We start from the raw sequence: 13,517 nt of genomic DNA, 5'->3' as shown, positions 1-13,517 counted from the left end.
CGTGCTTTCCAGTCTGCAATTCCTTCTCCTGCCCTGTCCAGTTAATTTACTGCAGCGTGGTTTGTGTGAATTACTATTTACAGTTTGTATGTACTTTGTTTTCGGACTGAATTTCCTCCACTTAAAGACTGTTCTTGGGAGAGTTTTTTCTCCAGCCGAAGGTAACCTGGACATTGGGGGCAAAGTTGGAGGTATTAAAGAGACTCTTCTTGCTTATTTGACTGTTTTGCCTTTGTGCCACGTCCCTTTGGGTCATCACACTGCATTTGTTTAAGTGAGCCACCGCAGTTTTTCAATTAGTAACATGGTTGTGAGTCTGATTTTCCCATTGATTTGCTTGTCAGAAGGTCCCAGGGACTCTGCAACCGTCATAAATATGAGTCAATTGCCAAGTGTCTGAATTATGATCAGATGACCATGGGGATGCTGCAGTGGTCATAAGCATGAAAAACTATCATGTCACCTTTCTTTCAGTGCCATTGTAACAGTCACTAAATGAACTGTTCTAAGTTGAGGACTACCTGTAAGACTATCCTATGGTTGGACCACTCTGTTTGGGGGCAGGTTGGAATGTAAATTTATCCTCCCCAAAAATAAAGTGACTTAAGACCGGTCCTCACATTTACGACTGTTGTAGCATCCCTACAGTCAAGCGAGCAAATTTCCAGCACTTGTCAATCAGCAGGTATGTATATGATGATCACAGCATCTGGCGGTCACATGATCACCATTTTCGACCCTCCTAGCTGGCTTCCAACAGGGAAAAGTCAATGGGGGAAGCCCGATTCGCTTAACATCTGCCTGACCCACTTAGTGACTTGCAGCGATTCACTTAACTATGGCCCCAAAGGTCTCAAAATGGGGTGTGACTCATTTAACAACTGCCTGGTTTAGCAATGGAAATTCTGGCCCCAATCATAGTTGGGAGGTCAAGGACTACTGTGTTGGGGGGGAGGGGAATACAAAATAAACACAGTCACAAAAACCCGGTGAAGCCTCTTTTATTCCTTCACTTTGCTTCCAAGCTCCAAATATCGTTGACGGAAGACAAAAATCTCCCACACAAGCAGTTACGAGAAGGAGGGAAAAAAACAACACAAACCAGTCAAGATAAGGGCTGGAGGACGTCCACAGATAACAGAACACACACTGGGAAGGACGGCAAACTCAGAGAGGAACCATAAACTAGAGATATTTCCATGCTTTGTTTCCAGCATTCGCCAGTACGCATGTCTGTCCTCTTATTCAGTTGTCACAGCTGCAGCCCATGAAGAGATCAAGGCCCTTTCCTCCCCCATAGACCATGCCATTCACATCTCTCCCTTATCCTCTCCTCCCTGCGTGCCCTAGGATGGAGAGGGGATGGGCCTGGGTCCTCCTCTGACTGCCCAGCCAGCCTCTGCCCTTCCTCAGCCTCCTCCACAACCTCTGGAGCCACACTCCCTGTCCTGTCGGCTGCTCCTCCTGTCCCTCAGAGTCAGTCTCCACCAGGAACATGACAACTACCATACATTTTAAAAAAAATAGTCCCATCTCTTCCCCAAACAATAATTCTAGGTTTGCAAGTTGCAAAAAAAATAATTTTCCAGCATTTTCTTTCAAGAAACTTTCTCGTAATTGCAGCGCTTCTATCTTTTATTTTCGTGCAGTTGATATTAAGAGACTGGTTTGGTTTGGGTTTGTTTTTTTTACCACTGCCATTATATCAGAAGAGTGGTAGTGTAATGTTGTATTGCAGAAAAGCATTGCCACAATTCTATAAAGTTCCTTGTTTTTAGAGCCTTGTGAAGCTCATTTAGGTATAAGCTGGGCTTGTAAAAGGCTTTTACCTTGTTCTTCTTAATAGGTACAGACTTATTATCATTCCAAGCTTTGTTTTTACGATGCTTTTTCTCCCCCCATCCCTCCTTTAGATACCAGATCTATTTTTATTTAGAAGTCTGCTATGCATCTTAAGAGATGCACCTTATCCCAGAGTTTTTCCCTTTAAGCTTAAAAACACCGGGCTAGAATTATTCTGTTGTTAAGCCATTGCAGGAAGCATCAGCTCTGTTTTATTAATGAAATATTATAATTAATTACAGTCCCGGGCCTTGTTGTCTGTCACTTTCAGACACGTCTCCATCCTGTTTTCCTAAATAATTCAGGAAGGCTGACAGAGAACTCTAAAATTAAGAATTAAAGCAGCTGTCTCCTGGGATACATTTTGGCGTGAAGACTTGCACTAAGAGCAGATGTCTGCAATAACCCTTAGGATTCTGCCTGTAGAATTAAACCCGCTCTGTTATTAGTGGCTTGGTCAGCTGGTGTTTCAGAAGTGAAGGATTCATACCTGTACATTTAATAAAAATAACACATTAAAAAGCTCTCCGCCCAAACAGGCTCTCGATTTATCGCCCTGCCTTTGAAAGGCATGAATTATGCAAACTCCCCACAACCGCACGAAGGCAAGGTGATTATTCCGTAAACTTGCTGAGCTGTTTTAAATCGGCATTCCTGCAATGCACGTTTATAGCATTGATAAAATAATGAAACGCTTGCAAACTGCAGAGATTTCTATTCACGCCAGCCATCAGGGCAGTTTCCACTTGCACGGTTTCCTAAGACTTCCTGCAGTGGGGGATGCACTTTTTTTTTTTTTTTTGAGGGGAGGGGGAAGAGTTTGTGCAGCCCTTCTGACATTTTTAAAATTTTATTGCAAAAAAACAAACAAACCCCAAAACATTTTAAAATTCTGTTGTAAGTTAGGTTTTTTTGGCATTTACAAGCAATGTTTTCCATCGTAGGCATTTATGTCCATTCATTCCATTCATTCTGTCGGGCGTTAGGGTTAGGGGCTTAACAATAGTTGATTTAGTGACCATTCAAAGTTATGATGTCACTGGAAAAAAGTGACTTAAGACCGTTGCAGCACCCCCAAGGTCACCTGATCCAGATTCAGTCAGTTGGCAACTGACTCACATTTACGATGGTTGAGTGTCCCTGGGGTCACATGATCCTCTTTTGCGACCTTCTGACAAGCAAAGTCAATGGAGAAGCCAGAATCACTTAACCAACTACAATGATTCATTTAACAACTGTAGCCGGAAAGGTCGTAAAATGGGGCAAAGCTCACTTGACAAATGTCTCGTTTAGCAACATAAATTTTGAGTGCCATTGTGGTTATAAGTCAAGGACATTGTTACAAGTAAGGGGTTTTTTGGAACATGGTGTGTATTTTTCTCCTTTTGCAGTTGGTTTATTTTCAAGTTCCTCTCTTAACAGTTCAGCTAGTCCTCAATTACAATCACAATTGAGCCCCACATTTCTGTTGTTAAGTGAGACCTTTGTCAAGTGACTTTTGCCCCATTTTATGACCGTTCTTTCCACAGTTGTTAAGTGAATCACCGCAGTTGATTAGTTAGTGACCCGGTTGTTAAGTGAACCTGGCTTCCCCATCAACTTTGCTCATCAGAAGGGGGGGGAATCTTGTGACAGTTGGAACACAGCGACGGTCATAAGTATGAACCAATTGCCCAGCCTCTGAATTTTGATCCCATGGGCATGGAGATGCTGCAGAGATCGTAAATGTGAAAGTCGTACGTCACTTTTTTTCCAGTGCTGTCATAACTTCCAGCAGTCACTAGATGAACTGTTGTAAGTCAAGGACTGCCTGTATCAAGAAATGATGGGTAGAGCATTCAGAATGGTTCACTCCCATATATCAAGCTGTCACCCTAAATGATCAAAATCAGCTGTACTTTCAGGCTTATATCAGATCCTTCGATGGATGTACATTGGAGTAGAGCTGCATTTTCAAAACAAGCACACAATTTTCCAAGCAGATAATCATAATAATCTCTTGAGATCCAAATAATAACCCAATCACCACTTTATATTCTCTCTCGTCTCATTCCTACCCAACCTCTGATGTCACATAAGAGAGCATTTTTCTCCCTGGATTGTCTTGTATTCATAACATCGCACCATTTCCCCCAAAACTCATGTATGATTCTACCCTTATTAGCATTTAATGGAACATAATGTGCACCTGTCACCTACCTGTAGATTTCTCCTTTGATCTGGACTCTCAGCATCCTATACGGCTCCAAATTTCCACCTTCCGTTATAGATTTTAGCTCTTCCATTCAAATTTACACCGTGATGTTTTTGCGTGTCCAGGTAGCCCTCGGCTTATATCTGTTCACTTAGCGACTGTTCAAAGTTACGACAGCACTGAAAAAGGCAACTTCACAATCTTTTTCAGAGTTACAACCTTTGCAGCAGCCCAATGATCGTGTGATCAAGATTCAGGAGCTTGCATCCCTATCGAAAGTGAAATAATAAGGAAAATAGTAGTCTGTACAGTGGTGGACAGACTGACTCTAGAAATTAAGGATGAGACAGAGTACTATGAAGTCTGGAGTAAAATGGTATCAATGACTGAAGTCGAGGGGAAAAAGAAAGAAAGAAAGAATGAGAGAGAAAGAAAGAAAGAAATTGTTGAAAGTAAAAGTAAAACTTTGCTTGTCAGAAGGTCACAAAAGGGGATCACAATTCCTTGGGACACAGCAACGGTCATAAGTATGAAACAGCTGCCAAGCATTTGAAATTCGATCCCATGGTCCTGGGGATGCTGCAGAGCTCTTATCTGTGAAAAACGGTCCTAAAGTCACTTTTTTTCAATGTCGTCGTAACTTTGAATGGTCACTAAATGAAATAAGTCAAGGACTATCCACCTCAGACAGTTGAACAGTAAATAATAACCTAATCAAGAAATCACCAAGAACATTCCCACCAACACTTAAACAGAGTCCAAACCCCTTTCCCTTCTAGCATTGATGTTGTTCCCTAGTTGGGTCATGAAACATCTGCAAGAGAACAGCCAAGCTGAAGAAAGCACCAAAGGACCCCCCTGTTGTAGATAGCTTCATAGTTGAACCAAAAGCAATATTGTAGGCATGTTGCAGCTGCGTGCAGAGCTGTAGGATTGGGTGCAAGGATCCATACTGCCGTTTGAGTTGGCTTTTCTTGTCCATGCTGGTCAAAGTACTGATTGTCCCTTTTTTAAAAAAAAATATAGCAACAATGGCAGCCATGTACTACAGCTATTACATGCTGCCCGATGGAACGTACTGCCTCGCCCCACCGCCGCCAGGGATTGACATGGCTACTTACTACAGCGCCTTGCCAGCGGGTGTGACGGTGTCAAGCACCACTGGCGTAGCCACCATCACAGCGCCTCCGCCTCCCGGCACGACGCCACCACCATCGTCTTTGGAAGCCAGTGAAGACACGAGTGGCGCATTACCTGGCACAAGCACTTCAGCGAGGTATCTTATTTTATGCTGGCCTGTGTAGAGGAGGAGTTTTGTTGAGCGAATCGTGTAACAAACAGGCTGCTTGTGTAACAGAACAACTTTTCCTAATGGTGGTAGAGGATACCCACTGCTGAAAGTAAATGCAAGCTATTGACTAGCTTGTTGGTTAGACTCAGCAATTCACTGGCGCTGAGATAATATGGACCTTGATAGCAGGAGATACTGTACTTGACTCTTTTTCCAATGGAGTTTTCCCAAAAGCATCAGAAATCAGTTTTCCTTCCTTCCTCCCTCTCTCCCTCCCTCCCTCCCTCCCTCTCCTTTTCTCCCTCCCTCCATCCCTTCTTTTAATATCTCTTTTATGCCTTCTTCCATTCATCCCTTCCTTCCTCCCTCCCTCCATCTTTCCCTCCCTCCCTCCATCTTTCCCTCTCTCTCTCTCTCTCTCTTTCTTTTCTTTTCTTTTCTTTTCTTTTCTTTTCTTTTCTTTTCTTTTCTTTTCTTTTCTTTCTCCAATTTGATAAGCTGCTCATTTCAAACAATTAGAAAACCTCCAAGGTCCCTTCCAACTCTGTTTTTCTGTATTACTCTGGGTTTATTATATTTATTTCTCATGTTCAGATGTTGTGGTAGCCTCTCCTGAATCCCTTCGTAAGCCCCAGTGCATTTATATAAACTTGGGTCCTGCGTATGGACATAACACCAGCAGCCTCCCAGCGATTCCGAGTGGCTGGGCTGTTTTTTTTTTCCTTCAGACCAGGCTTTGGCAGGGAGGCTTCCCAGCTACCGGGCAGTGGACAGTTGCATACGTTAAAGTGATTAAATGTTAATAATTAAAATGGCAGCCCAAATAAAAGGGTGTCTCATTACATCCTAAAATTGCCTGAGCTTTAGACAGAGTGCAGAAGAGCCAATATGTTTGCCTTGTCTAGTTTTGTTTCATGGATGATATCCTCGTGGGGTTTTTTGACATTTTTTTGAGGGCCTTCTTGGTCAGCAATTAATCTTTTCATTAAAAATAATCTACTTTCCTCCCCTGCCAGCCCTGTGCAGGCTTATAATGTGCAAGAAGCCTATTTAATTTCTGTTTAGTGAAACACCCACTTCCAGACAGGTCTTCCCAAGTTTGCGTTCTGGAGGGGGATATTCTGTTGGCTATCTCAAAGCCTGCTGATGTTAATTTTGTTCTAGTATCCCATATCAAGACAGCAATAACTAATTTTGTTCTAATATCCCATCATTATTATTTTTTTAATTTTTAAAAGCTAATTTGGTTTAGTGGTTAAGGTGCTGGCCCTAAAAACCAGGAGATGGTGAGTTATAGTTCTGCCTTAGGCATGTGAAAGCTGACTGGGTAATTTTGAGCCAATCACCGGGAGAGAGTGAGTCCTAGTCCCGCCTTAACCGTGAAAGTCTGCTGGGTAACTTGGGCCAGTTACCAGGAGATTGGGAATTCTAGTTCTGTCTTAGCAGGACTAATGTCCCATATGAGGACAGGTTCTCCATCATTATTATTATTATCGTTTTCATTTTTGAGAGCTGATTCGGTCTAGTGGTTAAGGGGCTGGCCTAGAAACCAGGAGATTGTGAGTTCTAGTCTTTTAGGTATGAAAGCCGATTGGGTGATTTTGGACCCATCACTAGGAGATTGGGAGTTCTAGTCCTGCCTTTGCCATGAAAACCAGCTGAGCGACTCCAAGCCAGTCCCTCTCTCTCAGCTCAACCGCCCTCACAGGGTTATCATCGTAAGGAAAATAGGAGGAGGAGGGATTAAGCCTCATCTATGTTTGCTGCCTTGAGTTTACCTATTCAAGTAAATAAAGAGATGAAAATAGAATAATATAGCTTATATGGTTAATCGTACTGCTAACGTTTCTTCTTAATTGCACAACATAAATATTTGAAATGAATATCGCTTTGGAATTTCGTATAATGAAAATAATAGCGTGTGGATGTGTATCTCTCCCATGAAAGAACCTGTTCCAAAAGAATGGCGTTCAATTAAAGCAGCGTCTTAACTTTGCAGAATACGTAGAGAATTTCAATAGGTACCTATTGTCTGACAGAAAGCTGCGCATGCAAAATTATTCTCAAACCACTTCTTTTCTCTTGACTGGTGGCCGTCCTGCTTCAGAATAATTGCAGTTTCTCCAGAATTGCACGTTCGTCAGCCAGAATGAATCATTCAGCTCTGTTCATCTTAGTTGGATGTCTAAAACTTTTCTTAAAATCCTGCCAACCCTTTTTTTTTTTGTCTCATTGGTGGCCACCCCACTTCAAATTTTCCAGAATTTCATTTTTGTGAGCCAGAATGAATCATTCAGCTCTCCTCAACCTTATGTCTTAAAACTTTTAAAATCCTGCCTGGACCTTTGTTCTGTATTTCCCTTGTTTGAAATACTTCGCTTTTCCCTGTTTAGTCCTCAGTCAGGTGATGCCTTTTTTTAAAAAATGAGCTTCTTCCCCCCCATTTTAATAGGTTGTGTTCTCTGCCTGTGTAAATCTTACAACTCTTGACATTTCCCAGCTCAATTCCTCCAGTGGTTGCCGTCATTCCTCCACCTCCAGATATCCAACCTGTAATTGACAAGCTAGCTGAGTATGTTGCGAGAAATGGGATTAAATTTGAAACCAGCGTTCGTGCCAAGAATGATCCGAGGTGAGTAGGGGAGACTTCAGTCTTGATTTCATTTTACGATAAACCCGCAAGCGAGTAGCTTTGCCCCGTTCTCTTACTGATTGTCTTCTCAGGGGAAAACAACAAAAAACATAGTAACCTATTGGAGGTTCCTCACATTAAAATTCAAGAAACTCCTGCAAGTTAACGATAAAGCATCATTGCCAAAGAATCTTGAAACCTGGCTTTCAGATATCTGTAACTTCTGGCCCTTGGGGTGTAATTTATTATTTTCAGAATATCAAATGGCCTTTTGGTTCCTTAGGTGGGGAAATAATAAATTATAGCCGTGACTTACAGTTGAGGGATGGTGGTGTGCACCTGTATTTTTCCCATATTGACTTCTGCACCACATTTTTTAAAATTATCCATCTCCCTCCCAGAGAGGGAATGTAGGTAACCCTCGACTTACAAATTTGAGCCCATAATTTCTGACATTAAGCGAGACATTAAGGAGAAGCTTCCTAACTATGAGGAGAAATTAACCAATGGAACAGCTTGCCTCCAGAAATCGTGGGTGCTCCATCACTGGAGGTTTTTAAGAAGAGTCTGGACAATCACTTATCTGAAATGGGATAGGTTCTCCTGCTTGCGTAGGGGGCTGGGCTAGAAGGCCTCCATAGCCTCTTCCAGCTCATTTATTCTAAACATTTGTTAAAATGAATTTTGCTCCATTTTGCGACCTTCCTTGCCACAGTGGTTATATCAGTCACGGCAGTTGTTAAGTAAGTAACATGGTTGTTAAGTGAATCTGGCTTCCCTGCTGACTTTGCTTTATCAAAAGGTCGCGAAAGAGAAATCACGTGACCCCCGGGGCACCACAACAGTCATAAATGTGAGTTCAGTTGCCAAGCATCTGAATTTTGATCACGTGGCCATGGGGATGCTGCAGTGGTCGTTAACTCTGGTCTTTTTTTTTCAAGATCACTAAATGAACTGTGTAAGTCAAGGACCAGATATATTACCCAGTTTCCCCGGAAATAAAACCCAACTGGAAAATAAGCCCTAGCATGGTTTTTTAGGATGCTTATAATATAAGCCCTACCCCCCCAAAAAAATAAGCCCTAGTTAATATCGTCAGCCAGAAGGTCGCATTTAGTGCCATATTTCCCTGAAAATAAGACCTAACTGGAAAAGAAGCCCTAATGCATCTTTTGGGACAAAAATTAATATAAGACCCGGTCTTATTTTTGGAGAAACGCGGTAATAAGTAGTTCTCAACTTAAAATGATTCAACATCCTTGGAAAAAAGCGACTTATAACCTGTGTATTTGCACTTACAACACTCCTGTCCCCCTGCGTATCCTGTCAATTGGCACCCAGCTTGCATTTACGATCGGTTGTAGGATCTGTGATCACATGGCCACAATTTGCCACCTAAAACACCCCACCCATTGGCGTAGCTGGATTCACTGAACAGCTGTGACGATTCCCTTTAACGATCTCCTTTTAAAAATGGTCCTAAAATTGGGTCCGACATAACTTACGACCACAAGGAGTTGCTTAACGACCCAAATTCCAGCCCCGTTTTGGGTCACACAAACTGTGTGCCTTTTTTGTCTCCTCCTTAACAGATTCGAATTTCTGCAGCCTTGGCACCAGTACAACGCCTACTACGAATTTAAGAAACAGTTCTTCCTTCAGAAAGAGGCCAGTGACAGCTCAAAGGTAGGCTTGTGAAAGTATAATGTAACTATGATACGTGCTGGCTTGTTTGCTTGTTTCCCCCCCTTCCTCCTCCACAGGATGGATGACTGGGGCTGTTGAAAGAGGAACCAGTTCCCCATCAGTGGGTGTGTTTTAAGAATGTGTTGTCTGCCCTCTTTGTTATTGTGGGAGGGGGTGATGAGTAGGGTTTGTGGAGAGGAAGAGGAGGACTGTGTGATCTTTGGTGTCTCTGAGTTTGGTTATTTTCTTACAGATCTTTCGTGACCCAACTAGGTAACATCATCAGTGCTAAAAGAGAACCGGGTTTGCTCTCTGTTGATATACAAAAGTGGCTTGCCCTGTCATTGTTGAAGGAAGTGTTTTCTCTCGGCGGTCCCTTTTGCAGGCTGTGTTTCCAACTTGCTGGTTGGCCTGGTGTTAAACCTTGGTGATAACCAAGATAACCTTGAAATACCTCGTACATTTCAAATATGCGTTTTGTATATTCTAAATATACGAAACAAGTGGATCAACGATATCGGCAAGTTTGGCGAGCCAAATTGGCCAAAAAATAAAGCTCAGGACCGTATGGGTTGGAAACATGAGGAAGGGTCCTTCATCCCACAGAGGATAGATAATGGCTAGAAGGATGATGGTGAATGATGGATGAAATGTCTGCAAGAAGACAACCAAGCCCAGAAAGCACCAGTGACCCCACAGATAATGTCTCTCTCCTTCCCTCACTCTCCTTCTCTCCCTCTTCCCCCTCCCTCACTCTCCGTCTCTCTCTCCTTCTCTTTTCCTCCCTCTGTCTCTCCTCTCTCTCCTTCTCTCTCTCCCCTTTTGTCTTCCCACCTCTCTTTCTGTCTCCTTCTCTCCTCTCTCTCCTCTCTCTCCTCTCTCCCTCCCTCTCTCCTTCTCCTTCACTACCTCTTCTCTCTCTCCCCCCTTCTCTCTCTCTCTTTGTGTGTGTGTGTGTGTGTGTGTGTATACCTGTGCTCCTTACCTGAAAATGGCTGGCAACCAGTTCTGCCTGTGTGTATATACTCCTAAAAGACTTTTTTTAAAAAAAAAATGGGCCTATTTTATATATAGGCTCATATAAACAGATAGGATCCGTCAGTTTTATCAATGATTACAGGCACCGGTTATTGAACTTGAATTCTAATGTCCCTGCTCTTGAACTGGGGTTAGGAGTAATCTGTACCCCTAAATTGACACAGTGTGCTTGGTACAGCCATCTTCTCTATTCATGGGTGACACGGCCATCTCTGTCTTATCTTCCTTGGGTGGGGGTGGGGTTAAATTCATTCAGACTTTTGATTTGCCCGACTTAGGTAATGTTACCAAATGTCAGTTAAACGCTGAATACCATTCGCAGCCCATGTTAGTGTTTCTCCTTTAATTTCAAGAGTTTTGTCGCACAGACCTGCTAGGTCACTACAGGAAGCGGGACCTGTTGCCTTGCCTTCTACCTTTTATGTTTTTTTCTCTGAATTGTTTATCGTGTGTATTTTTTGCGTTTGATGAAACAGATTGTCAATGCACCGTGTGGTTGCCAGGAAACTGTTTTGCTTTTTTTTTGCCCTAATGGGGACAAGGGTGCTTTTGAAATTAATAGCCGGGACATACTAATGAAGCAGAGTGCTCTTCCAATTTTAAATAGAGTTTTGTCATTCGGTTTAATGGGGCATCAAACAATGCTGCGTGTTTTCCAGGAAACAAAAACAAAAAAATGGCATGTGAACTGTTTATTTTTCATTTTTCAAAAGAAGGACAGAAAGAACCCTGTTACACACAAACATTACATTTGCACCAAACATCACATAATGTTTACAGAAAGACCATGGTGGTTTTTTTTTAACACCTGTGTTCCTCCCCCAAAAAACACAAGTTGGTGTTTAATGTTTAATAACCAAAATTCCATTTGAGTCCACAGAGCTGATAAATGCTGATAATTTAGCTTCTGGTTTTAGGATGGGATGGGGTAGCAAATAGAATAGGGATAGGGATGGAATGGAATGGAATATAGACAGGAGAGGAGAGGAGAGGAGAGAATTCTTTATTGGCCAAGTGTGGTTGGACACACAAGGAATTTGTCTCCGGTGCATAAGCTCTCAGTGTGCATACAAGCAACAAGTGATGAATCATGGCAATAATCATCATAAAAATACGTTCATCAGAAATCATCAGATAAAACACTTAGTGAGAGTTACAGGATACTAAATAAGCAATCAACAAAAATAATACTAGGATACTAAATAAAACAATATAAATCGTAAGATACAAGCAACAAAGTGACAGGCATAAGAAGGTAAGGAAACGGGTAATAGGAAAGATGAGAAGAGTAATTGTAATACAGCCCTGCTAGGTAGTTAAACAGTATTGTTGGAATTAGTTGTTTAGCAGAGTGATGCCATTGTGGGGGACGGAGGACGACTCCTTGGGTCTAGTTGTTTTGGCGTTCAATGCCCTATAGTCTTGAGGGAAGAGGTTATGTCCAGGATGTATGGGGTCTGTAGATATTTCCACATCCCTCTTTTCTGGCTCATGCCCATTATCCTAAGCCACAATGCAGCTTGTGGCTCTCGGCAGAGCAGGTAACATTCACTGTGGTTTGTAAACTGCGCAGGTAATGCTTGACTTACAACCATTCATTTAATGATAGTGTGAAATTATGTCGGCCGGTCCTCAAAGCTACCACCGTTGCACCATCCCCAACGGTCACATGATGATTGCAATCGGGGCACCTGGCCATCAACTCGCATTTAGGATGCTTGCAGCGTCTTAAAAGTCACATGCTCACGATTTGCAATCTTCCCAGCCACTTTCGACCAACAAAAAGTCAGCTGGGGAAGCTGGATTGGTTTAATGGCACGAGCCATTAACAAGTACTGATTTCACTTCACAGCCGTGGTAAAAACGACTCTAAAATCGTGTATCTGGTCATGTGATGTCTCGTTTTATGATCGGGGGGGACTTAACAGTGGAAAATTTCGGTCCCAGTGCTAGGCCGAGGACTGCCTGTGGCTTAGAAATCACGATGATCTGGTTTTAGTTTGAAGATTAAAGATGGCCAATTATAACTTATTCAGCAAACGATCCTTGAAGGCAACGCATGAAATTAGCTAAAAACTGATACGCTAAGCAAATAGATACAGTACTGTAAGTCCACTTAAGGTAGCCTCCCATTCGATCATTAATTTTTTTTTCTTGCAATTACATTTCTTCCTCATTAAGCAAAATGCAGCCAGATCTTTCATGAATAAATTCATCCCCTTCCTCTTTTTGAAGACGGGCTCTGCCAGCTAATGTATTCGGTTTTTTTTTTCTTTTTTTGAGCATAGGGGGATAGAAATTCCTGCCACGAGCCCTCTTAAAACTTTATCGCTGCTATTACCAGCGGCAGATAAGCAAAGCTAGACCCGAAGATGGTTCCTTGAAGGCTTCATTCTCTCCCACCCCACCCACCCCAAGCATACCTCGAGTCATTTCTTCATTTAAAATGGCTTTGTACAGTCCTAATATGAAGCTCATAGCACAGGGCTTCTTAAATTAATTTCTGGATCAGTATAACAATCGTGAAATGGTAGCGTCAACCTACATTTGAATGAGAACTGAAATGTAAAATGATTGGCCTCGGTCTTCATCCCCTGGCCCAGGGTTTCCCACTAAGGCCATTTCCAGAATTCTGTTCTCATACAGATCCCTTGCCAACAATTAGAAGAACTGGTTCACTGTTCTGACCTAGGCTTCCGAAAATCACGAAGCAGACTCCTCGTCTTGACAAAGCCCCTTTTATTTAGGCTAATGTGAATTCCTCTCATTCACATCCAACAAAGTCCTGGCAAACAGTCTTTCAAGAGTGATTTACAATCACAGACCTTTTATCA

General features: G+C 42.4%; 1 protein-coding gene across 7 annotated transcripts in view; it reads left to right on the top strand.

Annotated features, from left to right (window-relative positions):
- SFSWAP (splicing factor SWAP) overlaps positions 1-13,517 on the top strand; it is a 96,230-nt gene that overhangs the window by 29,401 nt on the left and 53,312 nt on the right. For all 7 annotated transcript variants that reach the window (XM_087942957.1, XM_087942953.1, XM_087942952.1 and 4 more), the window contains 3 exons: positions 5,063-5,312; positions 7,828-7,959; positions 9,552-9,645. In XM_087942957.1, coding sequence (XP_087799083.1) covers positions 5,063-5,312; positions 7,828-7,959; positions 9,552-9,645 — 476 coding nt within the window. The remainder of the gene's footprint in view (positions 1-5,062; positions 5,313-7,827; positions 7,960-9,551; positions 9,646-13,517) is intronic.

Source organism: Notechis scutatus, chromosome 13 (genome assembly GCF_049901735.1).
Source record: "Notechis scutatus isolate UNSWTSFEM ecotype Mainland chromosome 13, rNotScu1.2, whole genome shotgun sequence".
NCBI classification, from domain to species: domain Eukaryota; kingdom Metazoa; phylum Chordata; class Lepidosauria; order Squamata; family Elapidae; genus Notechis; species Notechis scutatus.
This window is presented reverse-complemented; position numbering and strand designations above follow the sequence as displayed.